The sequence below is a fragment of the Zootoca vivipara genome, chromosome 12 (genome assembly GCF_963506605.1).
Source record: "Zootoca vivipara chromosome 12, rZooViv1.1, whole genome shotgun sequence".
In the NCBI taxonomy this organism is placed as follows: domain Eukaryota; kingdom Metazoa; phylum Chordata; class Lepidosauria; order Squamata; family Lacertidae; genus Zootoca; species Zootoca vivipara.
The window spans coordinates 11,862,940-11,880,424 of NC_083287.1; the positions used below are offsets into that span (position 1 = coordinate 11,862,940).

The 17,485-nt window shown below is 45.0% G+C and overlaps 1 protein-coding gene across 1 annotated transcript; it reads right to left on the reverse strand.

The window, feature by feature from the left end:
* Positions 1-12,728: 12,728 nt before the first annotated feature.
* On the reverse strand, positions 12,729-15,169 carry TMEM158 (transmembrane protein 158). The gene has a single exon (XM_035129939.2). The coding sequence runs from the start codon at positions 14,888-14,890 to the stop codon at positions 13,991-13,993; it is 900 nt and encodes a 299-aa protein (XP_034985830.2). The 5' UTR covers positions 14,891-15,169; the 3' UTR covers positions 12,729-13,990.
* Between the last annotated feature and the right edge of the window lie 2,316 nt (positions 15,170-17,485).

Consider the following 17,485-nt stretch of genomic DNA (forward strand, 5'->3'; position numbering starts at 1 on the left):
AGCGATATGCATGATGATTTGCAGGCAACATTGCTTAAGGCGAGCAATCCCTACTTGGGCAGCTCCTGTTCCTCTTACCTTAAAAGAAAAAGAAAAACACACAGTAAGATATCTCACATTCTCCCTGCCTTTGATTTTATTATTTTCAGAATCGTTACATTCTATATATACATTTTAGAAACAAAGATTAGCCATGTTTATCCCCAGAGGCCCCAGAAGCACATTATAAAAGCCTGTAGTTTTGCAAATAACAGTATCCATCTGTAAAACATGTTGTTGTTGTTATTTAATCCACAAAATAGTAATAAAACTTTGGGACTGTTCTTTGGCTTTCTGGAGTATTTGTGAACGAAATAAACCTCTACCATTCCTCGTGCCAGTCTCTTTTTTAAAATAATTTTTTTTATTTGAATTTCAAAAATAAAGAAAGAAAAAGAACAAGAGAGAAAAAGAATAATGTTACATCAAAATATCACAGAAATTCCACATTTTGCTCTTAACTCCTGACTCCCCCTCCCATCCCATCCATGGGTCCTCTGAATTCTATTTTCAACTGCATATCAATTCTTCTCCAGTTTTTCATCTTCCTAAATTATCTGTACTTTCTGTTACATTACAAGTGTATTTAGAATCCTGCTAATGTTTTAACCTGTTTGCGATGATTTTGTATACACATTATAAACATTTCCTATTCATTTTTTTAAAATTTCTTGTCTTCTTGGTTCCTGAGTGTCAGGGGATTGTTGCAGCTACTCTCGAGTAAAGACGCTCCAGTCCGCTCTGTCTTTCAGAGTTTCATTGTGCATATTATTTACAGTGCAGAGATATCAGAAAACATGACTGCCTAGTCCGATTCAGAACCCGGCAATGGCTTCCTTCGCGTCTTGGGCCGGCATAAAAGCCTGGGCACCCCAGAGCGCCTCCCCCTAGCCCTGTATGTGGGCGTGCGCCTCAATTCGGGCGCCAGAAGGGGCTGCGTTCCTTCTCCCGTCCTTTTGCTGGAGCATTGCAGAGGCTCCGACACCTCGCTGCGCTGTCCTTCCACCTCTGGCCAGCTGGGTTGGTGTTGAGGCTCTGACACGTCTGAGAGCCCCCTCTCCACTCCGCTCCATTCCTCATTCCCTCCTCCTGACCCACTGCTAGCGCTATCACTGGGCAAAGTGCTGGTCAGGATGACTGGGGGAGGGTCCCTGTAGGGAGCCCCCCTGACACTGAGCTTCCCAGTTAATTTTGCCATTTCGACATACTCCATCAACTTGCATAGTTCTAGTTACAGGTAGGTAGCCGTGTTGGTCTGGGTCGAAGTAAAATAAAAAAATTCCTTCAGTAGCACCTTAAAGACCAACTAAGTTTTTATTTTGGTATGAGCTTTCGTGTGCATGCACACTGAATGCATCTGAAGAAGTGTGCATGCATCTGAAGAAGTGTGCATGCACACGAAAGCTCATACCAAAATAAAAACTTAGTTGGTCTTTAAGGTGCTACTGAAGGAATTTTTTTATTTTGCATAGTTCTAGTTACAGGTAGGTAGCCGTGTTGGTCTGAGTCGAAGCAAAATAAGAAAATTCCCCCACCCCCACCCTCTGAATATACATAAGGGTCTGGTGGCTTCTGTTTCAGTGTATCTGATGAAGTGTGCATGCACACGAAAGCTCATACCAAAATAAAAACTTAGTTGGTCTTTAAGGTGCTACTGAAGGATTTTTTTTTTATTTTCCATCAACTTGATTTGCCATTCTTCTCTGGCCAGGGCTGTCTCTTCCTTCCCTCTCTGGGCTAGCACCATTCGAGCAGCCGTTGTAGCATACATGAACAATTTCCTCTGATCTTTTGGGATCTCGGTACATTCCTCTTGCCAGTCTCAACTGGTGCATCAACTTTTCCATAAGGGCAATACGCCATACTCTTTTTATATCAAGTATTCAATTGCGCATCTTTAAAGTCTTTCCAGACAGCAGCGTGCCCTGCAGCCAGGGGCAGGGCCAGCCGCCCGTGGGGGCGGGGCCAGCCACCTGTGGGGCGGGGCCAGCTGGGGCAGGACGCTCCGCGGGGCCTCTAAAGAGTCTGCCTGCCTCCTCCCACTCAGCCGCCCTACAATGATTGCTTGCATTATTGTTCCCTGCCTTGGGGAACAATATTTTATTTTAAGACAGGTTGTAAAAAAAAAAAGCTAAATTAACAAAACAAAAATATTGTACGTGCTGATGTGTGTGAGAAGAATGAATGCTTAGCCTTAGGGCATTCACCAATGCTCTTTAAGGTTATGCATCAAGTGGTTGGGGAAATGACAGCAGCTTTATAGGATGAAGAGTCTGCAATAGTTAGGGGAAGCAATCGTCCTATAATGGTGTAAATAACATTAAAGAGTAATGGAGCCCCATCATTCATTTCCAATTGTAAATATACACAATGCACATCTTATTAACTGAATTTACAGTTGGAAAGTTATGGTCATTGGTAGGTTGAAATTAAAACTATAACCCAATTATATTTGCTCTTTCAAAACTCGATTTTCCTGATCTGTAGGCAGAAAGTAAATCTCAATTAAATTGATGTTTGCTACAAATACAAAGCGTAATACGAGTACAAATATTGTCCACTGGCTATTCAAACTGTTCTTGAAGGGCATATATTCATGTTTATGATCTGAATACTAATCTGGGGATATCTACAATAAAAATGAAATTAATAGAATTGAGCATTGCCTAAAATCATTTCTGGGTCGGTCGGTGGGCAAGAGACACAGAAAAGCTATAGGCTTGTGGTGTGCATATTTTAACTTCAATGAAGGGTCATTCCCCACCCGAAAGTGTGGTTTGGGTTAGGAACAGTTGCATGTGAAATTGCTCCATGTAATTTGTGGAATTTAAGTGCAATCGTGAGCAACAATGATACTAGAATGACGGGTGACTCTAGAGTCTAGCCCCTAGCCCTATTCAAGAACCCTTATACATTTCTCACTATGGAAATGGGGGTCACATACCACCTCTTTCCTCCTGCCTTCTGTGCTGGGCTCTTGGGAACACAAAGGAGGGGTCAGTACCAGCAAACAAGCCCAAGGGTCACCCAATATTGTACAGTACTCACCTAGTACCAAGATGAATCCCCACTCCTGTTTTTGTATAAAGCAAGCTGTCGTGTTTGCAGTTCCACAATGCCAACACGTCAAAGGGTTTGCGTGGCCCTACTCAAAGTGTTCGCTGTTGGGGCCGCCTCTGCAACACTTAACCTAGCATCCTCTGCAAGGGAAGCGGGCAGAGCAACAATCAGAAGCATAGCATGGGCTCTGGCAACCCATGCTATGCCACTGGCAACAATAATAACATTGCTTCCCTCTTGATCAGTGATGGGGACCCTGCGCCATTCCAGCATGACTGATGGTCAGCAGCAACATCTGGGAGTTCCCTATTCCTGCTCTAACTACAGAGGGTGACCAAACCAGGCTACCTGTCCCTGTATAGGCCCACATAAGACCACTTAGATCACCTGGGAAAATTCTACTCATGGCACCTTACGGAACATCATAAGGCAATGACCCAAGAATGGGCATGTTCTGCTATTGCTCCTGTATTATGGAATGGAACTCTCCTCTACAATATAAGGAACAACAACCATTAGCTGCATCAGGTGCATTGGAAAAACTTTTTGCCCGCGCTTTCCCTGATCCATTAGATCAGACACTGTTTTGTGTGTTTTAATCCCCTGCTGGGACCCAGGTGGCGCTGTGGTTAAACCACTCAGCCTAGGGCTTGCTGATCAAAAGGTCGGCGGTTCGAATCCCTGTGACGGGGTGAGCTCCCGTTGCTTGGTCCCAGCTCCTGCCAACCTAGCAGTTCGAAAGCATGTCAAAATGCAAGTAGATAAATAGGAACCGCTACAGCGGGAAGGTAAACGGCGTTTCCATGTGCTGCTCTGGTTTGCCAGAAGCGGCCTTGTCATGCTGGCCACATGACCTGGAAGCTGTCTGCGGACAAACGCCGGCTCCCTCGGCCAATAATGCGAGATGAGCGCGCAACCCCAGAGTCGGTCACGACTGGACCTAATGGTCAGGGGTCCCTTTACCTTTACCTTACCGTTTCATATACTTTTATACACTTTTATCCCGCTGTTTTTTATTGGTTTTGTTGCACTTTGGTTCTAAAGAGAGCTTACCCCACTAAAAGATTTTTTAAAAGATATTAAATAAAGGAAATAAAAATGCGACAACTGACTAAAAGCAGCCATGTTGCAAGGGATAATTGAGAAATTTTCAAAATAGTATGGAGAGCAATTCTGATGTTCTCATCCCTCTTCCCACTGCATTGCTAACCCCAAAATTTCCTTTGGGATTCCACACAGACCCAGGTTGATGAAGACTGTGTTACAGTGTTTTATTGTTGGTATGATATACACACTCCCAATACATAAGACAATGGAGTATATTGGACATATTCTTTCATTGCCCACAAACCTGGACATGTAAATTGAAGTGGTATGACATATCCTCCACAAACATTGTTCTGGGTACTGAAATGCACAGATGGGCTCCACATACAACAAAGACAAGTCGGCCAAATTAACATTTGCAATCTGTAGCAACCTCCTCAGTTTGTTGTTATTAATGGGATGCGCATTCGCAGTGACACTTTTTCAACAATGGCTCAGAATGCCACCTCGTGTCAAGCTTTATTAGTAAATGTGGCCACTTTTCTCAATCCATGCATACTTTAGCCATAAGGATTCAGAAAAAACATCTAAAACAACTTATTCAGTGTCAGGACTCCAGGTTCTCAACTTGATAACACAGAAAACGGAGGTAATTAAAAGGTGGATTTATTTAAAAAAACAAACAGATAGCTCCAGATGGCTCTAACAAAGCCTCCGGCACCATTACAGTGGTACCTCAGTTTATGAACACAATTGGTTCCGGAAGTCTGTTCATAAACTGAAGCGTTCATAAACTGAAGCGAACTTTCCCATTGAAAGTAATGGAAAGTGGATTAATCCGTTCCAGACGGGTCCGCGGAGTACTCAACCTGAAGCGTACTTAACCTGAAGCATGGGTGTAATTGCTTCCGGAAGTCTGTTCATAAACTGAAGCGAACTTTCCCATTGAAAGTAAAGGAAAGTGAATTAATCCGTTCCAGATGGGTCCGCGGCGTTCGTAAACTGAAAATTCGTAAACCGAGGTGTTCGTAAACCGAGGTTCCACTGTACTCAAGATGACCCTTCTGAAGACTTCTTCCGGTGTTGACAGAAGATATTGAATTTATGACCCTTACGTCTCTTGTTTTGCTTCCTATCTAGCAGCCCTCCCATTCACTGACTCTTTGGATCAGTGCCAACCTCTTCCTGTTCGGAGAGGCTGTCTCTGAGACTGTTTGTGCTTTTTGTGCTTCCTGTGAGCTTTGGCTGTGTTCCAGCCTGCTCTCAGCTACTGCCTTATCAGCCTGCCCGTCAAGGTCAGGAAGTGCCAAAGTCTGCAGCTGCTAGCTCTCCCCTGCCTAACATCTAAGCCTCTCTGTTCCTGGCTGCTTTCTGCAGTTGGCTGCAAACCTTCACTGGAAGCTGGCTCATTCCTGACATTCAGATATCAGCTTTTAATAGTTTGATCTTAAAATATTATGCCCTGCAAGTCCTTACATTTGATTTCAGCACCTGTTGATACACACATGGTAGTCCAATCATCGCTTTGACATTTAAGGTAAGTGTCAGCCTTTAAACAGTTTCCACTTTTCAGGGATTATAACAAGTAGGTGTAAAGATGCGTCACTGAACCGGAATATTAGGCTGATTGGCCAAAATCCTGGAGACCAAATGAACAGAGAAACTGACAAATTCAAGCTTTATTAGACTGGATCTCATTTTCTTGTCTTAGAAAGATGAACCACGGGCAGCCCAATCTTATATATGCTTATTTGGAAACAAGTCCCACTGAATCAAGTGCAATATCCTCCAATAATTCTCCGATGAAAATAGGGACTTCAATAATAATAATAATAATACCCAGCCTTTGACTGGGCAGCTTCTAACACATATAAAAACATTAAACATAAAAAACTTCCCTATACTGGTCTGCCTTCAGATGGCTCGGGGGTCACATAACTCCATACCCTCCAATATTTATCTAATGAAAATAGGGACGTCCTAAGAAAAAGCAGGACATTCTAGGATCAAATCAGGAACTGGGATGGCTTCTGTAAATCTGGGACTGTCCCTGGAAAATTGGGACACTTGGAAGGTCTGTAAGTGTGCAAGAGATTGCAGCCTTTATGGGAGAAAAAAAATGATAATGGCACTTCCCCAGCCCTGTGTAGAAATAAAAATGCAGATATACTGCTACTATTTGAGACAACCATCGCCTTTGCAGCCCTTCTCCTCCTAGTAAGGACCTCTGATTAACGGGAGAAGTGGGCATTTAACTAAGATGAAGGGCCCTCTACAATCATTTTGCTAGTCAGATGTAAAAGAAACAAAGGGCTTGATTTAATGGCCGTTGCTGTACTTGAAACATCAGCAAACTGACTAAACTTTCTGCCTCTGTTCTAACTGTGGTTTTTTTCTTTTTTTAAAAAAAGAAGTCTGAACCAAGGTCTTCTAGATGTTCTCGGTCTTCAATTTCAATTGGCCCCCAAGTTTGCCAGCATGGCCATTTGCCAAGGGTAATCCAGCAACATCTGGCAGGCCACAGGCTCCCATCTATGATCTTCGCATAATGGTCCATTTTTACATAGAGTGCTTATGATAGTGCAACCCTACAAACATGAACAACAATGAGGCTTCTTAAGGTATTTTTATTATGTATTTTGTGGTTTTTATATTTTGATTTTATTGTGTGAACTGCCCTGAGATCCCCAGGTATAGGGCGGTAAAATATATATCATCCATCTCTCTCTCTCTCTCTCATCTATCATCTATCTATCATCCATCTGTCTATCTACAATAAGGAATGACCCAGAGCAGAATAATTTTTCCTGCAATAGGGGGAAAGATTTGTTACCATTGGCTACTCACTCTCTAAAGCAGAGCTTTTAAAACTTTTCATGTTGGTGACAGGGCAGTCTTAAGTATATCTGGTGCATGGTGCAAAGATCCCTCCGCTCCCCCCCCCCATTTCCCAGAGTTGCTGACCTTTTTACGGTGCTGCCGATAGCTTTGCAGGGCTGGAGGAGGCGGGCAGCGGCTGAAGGGCGGCTCCTCCGGCAGGGAAGAGGCGGAGGCTCCAGGTGCGGCGCTGCTTCAGCAAGGCAGGCGAGGACGGCGAGCTGATGCCGGGAGGCGCCGCGCCCAGCCTCCACCTCTTCCCTGGTGCCCTCCAGAACTTGGTGTCCTGGCGCCCTGCGCCACTTGCCTCTATGGGCAAGATGCCCCTGGTTGATGACATACTTTTTAGACATGCATCATTTCGTGACACAGTAAATCAGTTTTACTAGCAAACCAGAGGTTAAAATAACCCAATTCCAGACCTGGGAGAAATGCGGGGAGCGTTCGTGTGACACGCCTACACACTGCAGCCGACACACTAATGTGTCACGACACACAGTTTGGAAAGATCTGCTCTAAAGCAATGACCTTTATCTCAAGCTGGCATGGACAGTGCGAGAGAAAATTTTGGACTAAAACTCTTTTAAAGTTTTCTTGAATATTCTCTTTTATTTTTCATATGAACACCACTCCTTGCGCTAGACTTCAACCAATGAATTAGAAAGAAAACAAAATGATCCTATTAAATCTAACTCATCTACAAAAGCTGGACTGTGTTGTTTTGGGCACATACAGAAGTTAGTAGTGGTGGTGGTTTTTTAAAAGGTAAAGGTAAAGGGACCCCTGACCATTAGGTCCAGTCGTGACCGACTCTGGGGTTGCGCGCTCATCTCGCATTATTGGCCGAGGGAGCCAGCGTATAGCTTCCAGGTCATGTGGCCAGCATGACAAAGCCACTTCTGGCAAACCAGAGCAGCACATGGAAACGCCGTTTACCTTCCCGCTGTAGCAGTTCCTATTTATCTACTCGCATTTTGATGTGCTTTCGAACTGCTAGGTTGGCAGGAGCTGGGACCAAGCAAAGGGAGCTCACCCCGTCACAGGGATTCGAACCGCCGACCTTCTGATCAGCAAGCCCTAGGCTCTGTGGTTTAGCCCACAGCGCCACCTGGGTCCCTGGTTTTTTAGGGTTGCCATATTCCCAGAAGTGAAACTCCAGGCAAAAGTTGTTGAGCTTTCCCGGGAAACATCCACTTTTCTGGGATTTTAAAAGAATATATATATATATATATATATATATATATATATATATATATAGGGGGAAACACCCTACTTGCCATATGTCCGGGTTTTCCTGGACATTTTTGCCAATTCAGGGAAAATCCGCCTGGACATCATTTTCAAGCATGTTTCTTGGCTGTGTCTGGGAAAATCCAAACATATGCCAGCCCTAGAAACGGTTTTATTCATTATGTCTTGATATTTCCTAGTGCCACTTAAAGAAAGCCTGTTCTGCAAGCTCTTGGGCCTGAGTAAAGATACTGTAATTGCATTGATCCCTTGGTCTGTTCAACACCACCTTAAAAGAGCCGTACAATGTGATGTTGGCATATTATGACTCTCTAGCTTACCTCCTGCCATTTCAGGGAGCTGCTTTATAGAAGAAAAAATACTTTTGAACATTTTCACATGCGGTATTCCCTTGGGACTGTAGTTATTAGCTTTGCTTGTTCGCTCTGTCACCACTGTGTTTCTTTGGTCTTGATTTACTTCTTCTGCTTCGAGACATTTCCTCCACAACAAGGACATTTCAGTCCACAAGGCTTTTCAAGTAGATACAGTTCTCTCTTTTTGCTGTGTGCAGTATAAACCTTAATGGGACCGTGACTCATGACTGAACCTGCTGGCAACTACTATAATAAATACAGCCAATTTCCTCTTATTTAATAAGCTTTGTGTTCTTCTGGTTTTGCCTTCCGTCTGTTCAAACCTTAATAAGCCAGGACATACAGCAATGATTGCGAGGGGCAGGGCCCACTTCTTCAAAAAAAAACAAAAAAAAAAAAAACACCACCACCACAAAAATGTTCCTACCTTACATGGGAAATCCCCTACCCATCTTTTCATTTATATTCCACTTTTCCTCTAAAGCAGTGTTTCTCAAACTTGGGTCTCCAGCTGTTTTTGGACTACAACTCCCATCATCCCTAGCTAGCAGGACCAGTGGTCAAGGATGATGGGAATTGTAGTCCAAAAACAGCTGGAGACCATATCCCCAAGTTTGGGAACACACTGCTCTAAAGAGCTCAAGGTGGTATACTTGGTTCTCCCTCCCTTCGCTATTTTATTCTCAAAACAGCCTTGCGAGGTAGACAAGACTGACTGTCCCAAGGCCACTCAGTGAGCTTCATGGCTGAGATCTGAACCCAGGACTCCCAGGACCTATTTCGGCTCCCTGACCACTACACTACACTACACTACACTACACTACACTACACTACACTACACTACACTACACTACACTACACTACACTGCTGTGTTCATCCCCACCCTTGGCTGCTTCGTTACACCTGCTTAGACTTACTGCGCCAAGTGATCCTCTGCTTCTGTACTGTGGGAACTGAATAAAGGAATGGAAGTAGAGAGGTGGCAGGCTTTATTCTGAGAAAACAGTTGCAAAAGAAGCCTAAAATCACAAGAGATTTCCATATATTTTTGCCCACGCAGCCATTTGTGATATTGTAAAGTGCTCTTCTTGAAACAGCGCAATTTGCCACACTTCAGTAAAAATAAATAAAAAATGGAAAGGATGGCGTCTAAAGCACCTTCAGTACTAATCAGCCGGCTTCACTGAGTTGCGCTTTCTCCCTCCCATGGCGATGAGGGTATTGTTGTGTTGTTAGATGATGGAAAGGACATTTATCGCCAGATCTTTTCTGCCCACTTCTCACTTCTTTTTGCTGTTTATGCCCTTTCCCCTCCAGCCTGCTTTCTTTTGAAAAAGGCAAAGAATGACAGTTCTTCTGTTTTCCGTTGCTTATTATCGTCTTTAGCATTCTCGTTTTGTATCTCTCTAACTTCATATTGCTTAGCAACACCAAGACATCCCTCAGTAAGCTGACATGCCGGTTTTCCCAGGGAATCCTGTTTCATACTGAGCAAAATGTAATTCAACTTCGCAGAGAAGTTAAAGACAATGGATTCGGTGGTCATGGTTCAGCAAGTACCCAATTAAGCTGGCATTTTAACGAAGAACCATTTAAGGAAAGTGATTTTCATACAGGCATAAAGGCTGATTTGCACAATCATGCTTTATGAACTTTTATCAACTCAAGTGGGTTTTGAGCCTATCTTCAGTGCTAAAGCCAGATTACAGAGTCACTTTTTGCAAGGTTGTTCCGGGATGAGGCAAACTGATCTGGCTCTTCTTGGGATAGCTCAGTTGGTAGAGCGTGAGACTCTTAATTTTGGGGTCATGGGTTTGAGCCTCACATTGGGCCAAAGATTCCTGCACTGCAGGGGGATGGACTAGATGACCCTCGGGGTTCCTTCCAACTCTATGATTCTAGTAGCTGTAGAAGAAACAATACTTATGGGAAGAGTGCTATTGTGCTCAGATCTTGCTTTCGGGCTTCCCATAAGAAGCTACTTGGCCATTGTATTAACAGAATGCTGGACTCAGCGTGTTCTTAACTTCTACTAAACATTGTTTACTTACATACAACCTGACACTATGGATTTATACGTACTCAAAAGTAAGTATTGTGGCATTTGGTTGTTGTTTTTATTTCAAAGAGTGGTTAGCACTCCAGCCTAAGCACATTTATGTGGACAGTTCACCAAATTAAATTGAACTTCCAACATGCAACAAATCAGGCTGTTACGTCTTACCCATGAAAGGTGGAAGATAATCGTAGGTGACAATCGTAGGTGACAACAGTGCTATTCCTTTGAAATTCAAAAAGCACAGTCCATTTTCATTGCAACATTTTTACTTCATTGGACTGTACCCTAAAACTACACAAGTTTATAATTTGCATTTGGAATTTAGACGCTTCCAGGAGGATATCTGTCTATTTAGTCTGAAGCAAATGCCATAATTTAGAAGCTTCCAGGAGATCTGTTTATTTAGTCTGAAGCAAATGCCATTTCTTGGGACCCTACCATTTTAATTTTTGGATGCTGATCAATCAACTCAATTATAGAAGGTAAAATACGCAAATCGCTTGCTTTTCTTACGTTCTGGTAGAAGGGTGCAAATAGCTCTAAGGTTTGAGACTATAATTTGGTTAGTTAAGAACACATGCCTCCCTTACTATCAATAGATTAATAGATCTGTCAGATCTGAAGATTACTGGTAGGTTGACTGTATAGTTAAAGCTATGGTTTTCCCAGTAGTGATGTATGGAAGTGAGAGCTGGACCATAAAGAAGGCTGATTGCCGAAGAATTGATGCTTTTGAATTATGGTGCTGAAGGAGACTCTTGAGAGTCCCATGGACTGCAAGAAGATCAAACCTATCCATTCTTAAGGAAATCAGCCCTGAGTGCTTACTGGAAGGACAGATCCTGAAGCTGAGGCTCCAATACTTTGGCCATCTCATGAGAAGAGAAGACCCCCAGGAAAAGGCCCTGATGTTGGGAAAGATTGAGGGCGCTAGGAGAAGGGGACGATAGAGGACGAGATGGTTGGACAGTGTTCTTGAAGCTACGAACATGAGTTTGACCAAACTGCGGGAGGCAGTGCAAGACAGGAGTGCCTGGTGTGCTCTGGTCCATGGGGTCACGAAGAGTCAGACACAACTAAACAACAACAAACATCCCAGTCCAGCTGTCGTCAATATGTAGTCAAGTCACACAAAACTGTTAAACCTGGATGGATCTGTACATCTTTGTTCATATATCAGAACATACCTATATCAGTTCAGATAGAGATCAGATTATCGCTGTAATGCATATGGAGGTGTTTATATAGGTGTGCCCATATAATTTTGGCTGTTTTTGAATTCAAAAAAGCATGTTTGTAGGAGTGGGGTTAGAATCCATCCTTCACTGTTACTTGCAAAGATATTTTATGGGGTGGGAAAACACTTCAGTTCTCTACCAGGAGTTTCTATTTTCAGTTTACGGAGCTGTGCTATCAGAAGGTACTTAGGGTCGATCTTGCAATCCCTTCTTAGCATATGGCACTATCAAAGTACCAGGGCAAACCAAGGACAGGATAGTATGTGAACTAAACACTATTTTAAAAAGTTAAATTCTATTTCTTAAATAAAATAAAATAAAGTTCTCGAGGTGGCTCACAGTAGGCCTATATATTCAAATAACAATTAAAATAGATGGTGATACAAGCATGAATGGAAAGCAAGTTTGTAAGTCCTCTTCTTCTACACTACAGCAAATGCCCTTCTGCAGCTGAATAGCCTGGCTGTTGAAGAGGGTTAGGATGTCTTCACTGGGTAGCCATTACAGAGATCTCTCACAGCCTGCTGGTGTTTGGTGGAGCAAAGATGTTAACTGCCAGTGAGTTTTTCACAGAATGCAGCAAAGCTCACTTTGAAATCTGTATTAGGCTGTGTATTGGGGTAAATCACAGGTCAATGTGTATCACTATTTAATTTGCCCACCAAGACGATGCCCTGCTACCGTATTTTTTGCATTGCATATTTACTGATACTAGCATAAAAGATAGGTGAGCCCCTGCCAGAAATTAGGGATTGTTTAATCATTTGAGCCACTCCATGAACTTGTAAATAAATCAGAAGTTAAAGTGAGTTCAAATGTTGTGACTTGTCATTACATAAGAACTGAGGGGTTAATTATATTGGGTGGGTGTGAAAACATGTCTTATTAAGCCTTTGTTCCTACCCCTAGATCTTACGGGATTGTAGCTGAGATTTGTCAAGTCAACCACTCTGAGAAAAACAGACCAAAGTCTTAAAACGCTTCGACAAAGAAAATATCTGTATTCAGAACCCAACAGAATTACAATAGTAACCACACATTCTCTAATATGAAACACACACATTGTAAAAGAGTGTTTCAACTCCCCGTTCTCCAGGAACAATATATATTGGTATTAGCAAGTTTCAACCCTGCCCCCCAAAAAGTTCCCTCTTTTGGTAAATAAAATCTTGCAGAGACAAAAGTGTATTCATATACAAATAAGTACTCTGGCTCACAGCTACTTGGAAAGTGCACTGGGTTTGTGTGTGTGTGTGGTCTTTACTAAAATACTGACTTAAAAGAGTTTTAAATATATATAAAGCCAATACACAGGTTTTGGTCATTTTTCTAAAAAAAAGATATGACTTTGAGCACACCAGAAATAGATCTATAAACTCCCTTAAGCGAACAGGGGAAGGGGCTGGTCCCCCAAAGATCCCAGCTACAAGATTTCCACCCAAGTCCACTTCAGCACTCCACGCCAAGAAGATGGCTTTGCAGTGATCTACAAAATATATTCCTTTTCAACACTACCCCCAGAAAGCATAGCAAGGTCAATGCCCAAATCAGAGGCCCATCCACGGCAATGGATCCGACCCAAATTAGATCAGGAAGCCAGGAAGAAGTGAAAAGGAGGCAGGGATGGGGCAGTGCCGGATGACCAAACAGCCAGAGTTAGGCACCGGGCTAGGGCCCCCACGCCTTTTAGGGGCCCCCAAGATCAAAATAAGCTTGATTTGATCTCGAAGGAAAATTACAAATCAAGCTTTATGAGTTCAATGTTATCCCACTAGAGGGGACGGCGACATCCAGGACAATGGATACGACCTGGATTAGACCAGGAAGCGAGCAGAGGAGGAAGAACAGAAAGGGAGGCAAGGGTGGGGCAGTGGGGCGGATGACTAAATAGGCAGAGCAGGCCCCCACACATTTTAGGGACCCCGATATTGATTTGATCTTGGAAGGAAAATGACAAATCAAGCTTTCTGAGTTCAGTGTTATCCCACTAGAGGTGGGGAGGGCGGCAAGATTTCGATCGCCGATGGGCCTCTTCGGGGTTTCATCCAGTACTGGATGGGGGTCACTTGACGGCGGCTGCAGCTGCTCCAGATGTGCTTCCCGAGGCTGCGGCGGCGGCGGCAGCACTCCTCCTCTGCTCCATGCCGTTGGGCAGGAACCCGGCGATGATGGGCACCGGCCAGATGAGGGCGGCCACGCTCCACACGATGATGACGAGCGTCATGAAGCAAGCCACCAAGGTGGACTCGATGGGCTTTCGGTTCATCCTCCAGCCGGGGTCCCCCTTCAGCTCTTCCAGGCTGAAATCGAGGCAGCAGAAATGCAGCCGGTCGCCTTGCTGCTCCGGAGAGGGCAGGGAGGAGGAGAGCGCGGAGGAGGAGGCGGGCGCCGGGTTGGCGACTCCCGACCGGAGGCGCCCCACGCGCCTGCCCCGGGCCCAGCTGCAGCCCACGCACAGGCGCAGATCCTGCTGGACGCCGCCGGCCGCCAGCCCGACGTGCTCGATGAGCAGCGGCGGCGGCCCCACGCGGTGGAAGGCGGCCGAGAAGAAGGCGCGCCCGCCGGGGCCGCTGGTGGAGAAGAGCACCAGGTCGCACTGGAAGCCCAGCGGGCTCCAGCGCACCAGCAGCGAGCTCAGCATCTGGCGCTGCACGCTGATGTTGCACGGAGGGTCCTCGCGAGGCGGCTGCTGCTGAGGCGCCGGAGGGCGGCGGTGGGGCGGCGGCGCGGGCGAAGGGGCCGCCGTGGCGCCGGCGGCGGGGCGCGCTTCCTCCTCAGTGGCCGCTTCTCGCCCTCCTGAGGAGCCCGCGAAGGGCGCCGAAGAAGAAGAAGAGGCGGAGGCGTTGACGGGCGGCAGCGCCAGCTCGGGCGAAGGAGGCTCCGGAGCGGACCAGCCTCGGCACGGAGGCGCCAAGGCGGCCAGCAGCGCCGGGAGGAGGAGCGGCAGCGGCGGCGGCGGCATGGCTTAGAGGAGCACCCGGGGAGGCTGCATGGCGCGGCTCTTCGCCATGAGGGAAACGCAGGCAGAGCACGCTTTCCCCCGGCCCGGCGGCGAGGGCGGGAAAGCGGGGAGGAGACGAGCGGCTGGGTGGGAGCGAGGCGGTCGCCTGGAGCCGCTTCTCTCTCGCTCGCTCGCTCGCTCGCGCGCGCGCTGCGCCCGGAGCGCTCGGAGCCGCCTCAGCCTAGTTGCGCCAGGCGTGAGTGGAAAGAGGGATCTTCTGAGCGCGCTCCGTTCTCTTCCCGTCAGTCCCTCCTCCCTCGCCACAGGATTCCCCTTCGCTCCCTCAGCCGGCGAGGATTCCCCTTTTTTTCGTCACTCCGAAGAATCTCCCTGCACGCCCCCCCTCCCACGTGAAGCGAAGTCCCTCGTTTGTCGCTCCCTCCCCCCAAAGGATCATTCCTGTGGTGGAATAAAAGAGGGACCCTTTGTGGGAATGTTGTGGGTAGTAGCAGGAGAGGATATATCGATTATGTATGATCCTTTCTTACTCACGCTATATATATTATATATATATTATATAATATATATATATATATATATATATATATATATATATATATATATATATATATATATATATATATATAAATTATATATATATAATTTTTTTATTTATTTTCCATTTAATATTATACAATCACATGACCATTATCCACTTTACCGCTTTGGCTCTTTAGAGCCTATCAACTTCCTTCCCTCCTGCCTCATGGCTTTCAAAATTAACCTTTATATCATTACATTTTGTACGTTTTCCAATTCTAATTACACTCATTACAAAAATAGCTCAAAATTTAAATAAATATGGAAAGAGAGAAAATTTCTCATTACAAGTCTTCAGGCACCGCTGCTAGTGATGTTAGTTGCTTACAATAATCTATCAGATACCGTATAAATTTACTTGTCCTTTTGGAACACATGATTATGCTGGTTTCAGATTTTTCCTGTCAGCTTCACCAGTTCTGCAAAGTCCATCATGTTCATCTGCCACTCTTCCATGCTAGTGAGTTTCATACAGAAGAGCACACACACACCCTTTAAACAGCAGGAAGCTAGTTGCAGATTCATTAGAATCTCAAGTTCCATGATTCCTGGTAAGACTCCCTTTGATTCCCTCCTCAAAGAATAAAGACACAACAGTCTTCCTTTAAAAGTAATAAGAAGTTTACTCACTTTCAGTTCACACTTGGATCACTGAAGGCAGGCTTTAGCTTAGAGTTACAGAAGAGGGTTTGAGTTCATCCCATATGGGAACTCATCCCACATGTTGCTGGCTGTGAGCCAGCAGTGCAGTCCAGGAGAAGAAAAGGCATCAAAAGAGGAAGGTGGCTGCGTGACTGGATCTTTTGTGGGGTCTGGAAGGGTCATGCCCACCTACCTGGTCACACGCAAAGGAAGGATTTAACAGGATCTGGCTGAACTGCATGTCCAATCTAGGCAAACAGGAAATGTTGTATTTGACTGTTTATGTTACATCTCACACCTTTCTATATTGCCCATCTTTTGTGTGCTTCTCTTTCGCACGCCAACCCTCATTCGCCTCAGGGACACCCCCATCATCTTGACGCCACAGTTGTACAACCCCTGGACTCACTCGCTCCTCCAATTACAAATATTATATGTGCAACAGGGCAGGACATTTGAGAGGATGTCGTTTTAATCTGCCACATCTGGCCTCACTGGAAGTTTCAGGCATTTGTTCCTCTCCACACACAGACACACAACTCCATGTTCCTCAAAAACAAACAAACAATTAATGGAGCATTGATATCTTTAAAGATGGTGTAGGTCTCTGGGGTTATGCGTTTGACCAAACTGGTCAAACTCATGAGGAACCTGAGTTTGACCAAACTGCGGGAGGCAGTGGAAGACAGGAGTGCCTGGCGTGCTATGGTCCATGGGGTCACGAAGAGCCGGACACGACTAAACGACTAAACAACAACAACAGGTCTCTGGGATATACGAGTCAACTCCTAGGGGCCAAGTTCCCTTTGCCCCCCCCCCCGATAAAATATTTGAGAGGGCTGGGCACCCAAAGTTGATGGGCATTGCCATTCAAATGGTGTGTGTGTCACATCATGTGATCAATTATGCTGGGCAAGGCTTCCCTGCCTCCCCCCATATTTTAGTCACTTTGACACACCTGGAAAAAGATCAGCAAAGATTTCTGACTCCCAGTTGTTTACCAGTGGCTTCTTTGGCGATCACTCATAGCCGAGTATGATTGTCCATGAACACGGTCTTTACAGTGAGTCCATAAGTGACTGTGGAGGACAATTCTGGATCCATGCATCCTTGGTAAAGGCTGCTCTCCGGTTGGAGCACTTGCAAGTCAGTGTTTCTCATTTGTCAGTGTTTATATTACATTTTTTTAAGATTTGCCTTGAGACAGTCTTTAAACCTCTCTTGTTGACGCTTTCCAATTTTTAAGTTCGGAATAGAGTAGTTGCTTTGGAAGACGATAATCAGGCATCTGCACAACACAACCAGTCCAACAAAGTTGATGTTGAAGATTCATTGCTTTGACACTGGTGATCTTTGCTTCTTCCAGTACACTGG

Bases quoted from the DNA above. Each gene is read 5' to 3' on its own strand.
- TMEM158 (XM_035129939.2), bottom strand. From the start codon at position 14,890: ATGCCGCCGCCGCCGCTGCCGCTCCTCCTCCCGGCGCTGCTGGCCGCC.